Source organism: Alosa alosa, chromosome 14, assembly GCF_017589495.1.
Source record: "Alosa alosa isolate M-15738 ecotype Scorff River chromosome 14, AALO_Geno_1.1, whole genome shotgun sequence".
NCBI classification, from domain to species: Eukaryota; Metazoa; Chordata; class Actinopteri; order Clupeiformes; family Clupeidae; genus Alosa; species Alosa alosa.
Window position 1 is genome coordinate 12,704,425 of NC_063202.1, and position 5,531 is coordinate 12,709,955.

General features: G+C 48.0%; 1 protein-coding gene across 1 annotated transcript in view; it reads left to right on the forward strand.

Moving 5' to 3' along the window:
- LOC125307641 (follistatin-related protein 5-like) overlaps window positions 1-5,211 on the forward strand; it is a 56,306-nt gene extending 51,095 nt beyond the window's left edge. The window contains 1 exon segment of the mRNA XM_048263696.1: window positions 4,206-5,211. Within this exon segment, the coding sequence (XP_048119653.1) occupies window positions 4,206-4,908 (703 nt within the window). The 3' untranslated portion in view covers window positions 4,909-5,211.
- The last annotated feature ends 320 nt before the right edge of the window (window positions 5,212-5,531 follow it).

Below are 5,531 nucleotides of genomic sequence, written 5' to 3' on the forward strand. Positions count from 1 at the left end.
TTTTAGCTGTCAAGCTGGATCTGCAGAACACAAAGCCCTCCCCAGGGATACACACACAAGGATACACACACACACATATATACACACACATATATATATATACACACACACACACAAACACACACACACACACACACACACATACACACAGGGGGCACAGTACTCAATGCCACACACACACACACACACACACATTCTCTCACCTATTTGTATTTGAGGAAAACAGGCTGAATGTTCCTGGTCATACTGAGAAAGATAAAATGACAGAAGTAGATGGGTCTGTGTTTGTGTTTGTGTGTGTGTGTGTGTGTGTGTGTGTGTGTGTGTGTGTGTGTGTGTGTGTGTGTGTGTATGAATGTGAGTAGTCCCATTGAGAGCATTTATATTAATGTGCAGGGTGGGGAAAGTCTGGCAACATTAGACTGCGGAGGTGAGTGTGTGTCTGTGTGTCACACACACCCTGCACATTAATATAAATGCTCTCAATGGGACTCACGCTCACAGTAAAATATCAGACTCACGTCTTCAAAGTTAACACTCACAGTAAAATATCAGACTCACGTCCGCAAAGTTAACACTCACAGTAAAATATCAGACTCACGTCCGCAAAGTTGGTACTCACAGTGAGGTCTCATACACACATATACAAAGGCAACAGACAACTCGGGGAGGGGATTTTGCAGTTTCTGCACATCTTCAACGATCGGCGAAGCCGGCTGTTTCAAATATTAACCTCTCGGCTATTTCAAATAATACACAGAGCCGCTCCTTTCATTAACATTATTGAGTTTCCGTCAGACCTGGCTTTATGGTCTGCTGGACGGCACATACACACACACACACACACACACACACACACACACACTGCAAGCACAAGACACACACACACACACACACACACACACACACACACACACACACAGCCCCATCTACAGGTTGGCTGGTCCAGAGGGGCAATGTCTACTTGGCTCTTCTGAAAAATGATTAGTCAATTTCTCTTAATTGGCCTGTGAGTCCGTGGCAAAGGCCAATTTGTTTGGTGTGATCCCTGGTGACCATAGGGAATGGATGCACACACACACACACACACACACACACACACACACACACACACACACACACATACACTCACACACACACACACCAGCCACGGCCCACTGGTCGTGTCCAGAGTGCTAACCAGTGGGCTGCCGCAAGCAAAGGAATGCGTTCACGTTTTGAGGTATGTACAAACAGGCATAAAGATGTTAAAGTAAAGCGCAAACTGCCTGTCAGCGGGAGCTGAAAATGGCAAAACTGGCGTTTTCCGTGTCATGCATATGCATTCATGGGGAGGATCAGGGGAAAGTGGGAGTTTAGCGGAAAGAGTTGGGAGGGGAAGCGTAAAAAGAGCCAAATGATGTATTCCGCGGTATGTACAAAGACTGCAGGTGAAAGCGCACATCTATTCTGCACTTAAATACTTCCGCCTTGTAAAAGCAGGTGTTAATCCAAATTGCAGTTCAATGTGTCAATAAGAGAACCTTAAGGCACTTAAACAGGGTAAGACACAGTTTACACTATGGATTGAAAGTTTGATAAATACAACAGAAACGTGGGTCTGACAGCATTCGCAATCTGCGGTTTGTCCATGGCAAACTCGCAAATGTCCATTCGCAAATGTACGTACATCTGGCCCTCAGGGTTTCGGTAGGGTTCTTGCACTCACACACATACACACACACACACACACAGACTCAGGGTTTCGGTAGGGTTCTCGCCGCTCTCGTCACCTGCTCAGTGGAGAATGTTTCCAAATTAACAGCATCTGGTCAGTCTGAGAATATTCCGGCAACGAGCTGCCTGAGTCCCTACAGGACCTGAGGAGAGTGTGTTCTGGTTATCAGAGAAAGAGAGAACGAGTGTGTGTTTATGTGTGTGTGTATTGGTGAGAGTGGTGAGTGTGTGAGAGAATGAGCATGTGTTTGTGTCAGTGTGTACCTTTGTGTGTGTGTGTGTGTGTGTGTGTGTGAGAGAAAGAGCATGTGTTTTGTTCATGGACTATATATGTGTATGTGTGTGTGTGTGTGTGTGGGGGGGAGGTGCCTCTGAGTTTCATGTAAAAGCATGCAAGCACACCATATACTCTCTCTCTCTCACACAGACACACACACACACACACACACACACACACACACAGCTGTTCCGTGACTCTGCAGAGATGGCTCAAACAGCTCTGGGCTGCAGGGAGTCTACAGGGGGAATACTAAAGAGGTAGAGAGCATCTAAAGGCCACAGGCCAGCGCAGGACCAAGGGGTGTGTGTGTGTGTGTGCGTGTGTGTGTGTGTGTCGCGTGCGTGCGTGTGTGTGCGTGCGCGAGTGTGTGTGAGCGTGTGTGCATGTGTGTGTGTGTTGGGGGGGGGGGAAGGGCAGACAGACATTGGGCAGGAAAAGTTGAAGGGATGTGTGTGAGCTCTCTGACAGCTACTCAATTATATTAGAATGGCATTTGATCACTTCTGACACTCTCTTCAAGCCGGATGCCACACACACACACAAAAAACCACAAATGCACGCACACACACTCACACAAACACACACACACACACACACACAGACATCTAATGGCCAATTATGTCCCTCGTTAATGGCTGCTGCAGTTTGTCTGAGATCTGATGTGTGAATTGAGGCATCTGGGCCGAGTCCAGTCAATCAGCACTGACCACACACACACATGCACACACACACACACACACGTCATACTGTCTCAGAAGCACACAACATAAGTAAAGACACACACACAGACACACACACACACACACGCACGCACAAACACGCACACACACACACAAACATCAGTCTCAGGGACACTGACCAGTAGCACCATGCCCATGAACATGTCCACTATATTGCCAAAAGTATTCTGAAGGTCACCTGACTTGACTCGCATATGAACTTAAGGGACATCCCATTCTTAATCATAGGGTTTAATATGAATTTAAGGGACATCCCATTCTTAATCCATAGGGTTTAATATGAACTTAAAAGAGTGATTTGTAGGATTGTTACCGAACGTTCTGTAGGCCAAAATCAAAACACTTAGCGTTCTCAAGACTACCAGACGAGCCTCTTCTGGGTTTGCCAGATGTAATTAACACTTTAGCTAATAGCGTTAGTTGACCTGCAGCTGCTTTAACGTTTCTCCAACCATGACCCAGCTACATATTACGAAACAGTGAAAACAAAAATACCTCTCTAACCAACATAACATATTTAGTTGAAGTTAGCGATGCAGATGAAGTTTAGCCTAGGCTACCTGTCGTGGAGAAATATGGCCAGCTCTGCATCAGACTTGATATTCTTCTTTTGACGAAGACGTCGCCATTTCAGCAAGCTCCTCCGATGTCCACTTAATTTGTTTCTTGTTTTAATTTTGGAAATTTGCCTGCCTCTCTTAGGCGTTCATGACTACAACTGACAGCAAGTTGACAGTTGGCCTTTGCTAATTTGGCAACACAAATAGGAGGACTCGCCAGCCCATTATTAATACACTATTCTAGAATTAATCGTTCAAAACATAAACGAAAATTCCGCCCCGTAACTCATTTTTTTCATGGGTTTTACAGGGTTTTACATGTTATAGTAATGTTGTCAAATAAGCCATTACTTCAATTCATCGTGTTTCCTTACTCTCTGACAACATATGGGGATCATTTTTGGAATGGTAACCATTTATTTTCCATTATTTCCTACATACTGGACCTTTAAGGGACATCCCATTCTTAATCCAAAGGGTTTAATATGATGTCGGTCCACCCTTTGCAGCTATAGCAGCTTCAACTCTTCTGGGAAGGCTTTCCACAAGGTTTAGGAGTGTAATTATAGGAATTTTTGACCATTCTTCCAGAAGCACACGCTGATTTTGGACGAGAAGGCCTGGCTCTCAGTCTCCGCTCTAATTCATCCCAAAGGTGTTGTATACACCAGGATTGAGCTCAGGACTGTGGATGAACTTAAGTCCTGACCTCGACCTTCTGATGGAGTGTTTTGAGTGACTCCTTCCTCCTAGACTCACTGTCGTTTGTGCTGGTTACTATGAGATGGTTACTCTGAGCTGGTTATTATGAGACTAAACACTGTTGCTTGTGCTGGTTATTATGGGCTGGTGCCTTTCAGAGACTAGACTAAACTAACTCGTCGTGCTTCTGTGTCCTGCGTTGTCCAGGTTTGGGATCATCATGCACAAGCAGGAGCCGGCGCTGCACAAGATTGACCTGGAGAGCACGTCCTACGTGAAGAACATCAGCCTGTGGGAGCACCGCTGCGTGCCGCGCGCACTGGCCTACACTCACCTGGGGGGCTACTACTTTGTCAGTTGCCAGGACGACAGCACGGGCGCACGGCGCCCCCAGCTGGTGCTGGACAGCGTGACGGACAGCGTGATCGGCACCAACGGCGACGTCAGCGGCACTCCCTACGTCTCGCCCGACGGACGCCACCTGGTCACCGTGGACGACCGGGACGGGCTGATGCGGGTCCAGCAGGTGTCGTGGCGCGGCGAAATCGGCCAGCCCTTCGACATCCACACCAACCTGCACCTCTCGGACCTGGCCTTCCTGCCCAGCTTCACCGAGGGCGGGCAGTACAACGTGTTCGGCAGCTCGGGCCGCCAGACGGATGCCCTGGTGGTGGAACTGCGCTCCGGAAGGGTCAAGATGATCAAGAGCCTGAAGGAGCCGGCGGCCGCCGAGCAGTGGCGCTGGGGCCGGCAGAACCGCGTCATGGTGTCCAGCGGGCTGTTCGGACAGTACCTGATGAGCCCAGCGCAACAGTCGCTCTTCATCCTGGACGGCCGTCTGGACAAGCTCAACTGCGAGATCACAGATGTGCCCCGTGGAAACACTGTAGTGTGGGTGGGGGAGCCGTAACCCCCCCCCACCCCTGACACCCCCACAGCCCCCAATAGTGCTGCACTTACCCCCCAACCCCCCCGCCCCCGTCCCGTCCCATCTCTTTACAACAGAAGTTTCCAGAAGTCTCCATGACCAAATGTACTGATGGAAACATCAGGCGATTGAGTAATTAGACAAATTAATCCTATTGGTTGAGTTGAGTAATACAAATTAATCCTATTGGTTGTTCAAACATAGCGAGAGACACAGAGATGCAGTGTGTGTGATAAGCCCCGACGCCAGATATTCAACCCCCCCCCCCCCCCCCGTAGACACACACACACACACACACACAGCTCTGAGCAGGAGACGAGCTGATGTGTTTGTCAGCCCTTGGCAAATGTTTGAATTGGCTCTAATCATGAACACAAAATATTATTATTGCAAATAATGTAAATGGGCAGATGAGGCGGATTAATTGGAGAAATGAACTGAATTAATTAATTCATCAAATGAATGAAGTCTTTATGTGCAACTCCACTCTGGCAGACAAACCCTGGCTCAGATGAACTTTCCTGCCTTCAAAGAACACTTACACTCCGTCTTGCTCCCTAAAGTAATGGGACACCCTACCCCTAAACGTGCACGCGCAAAAATCT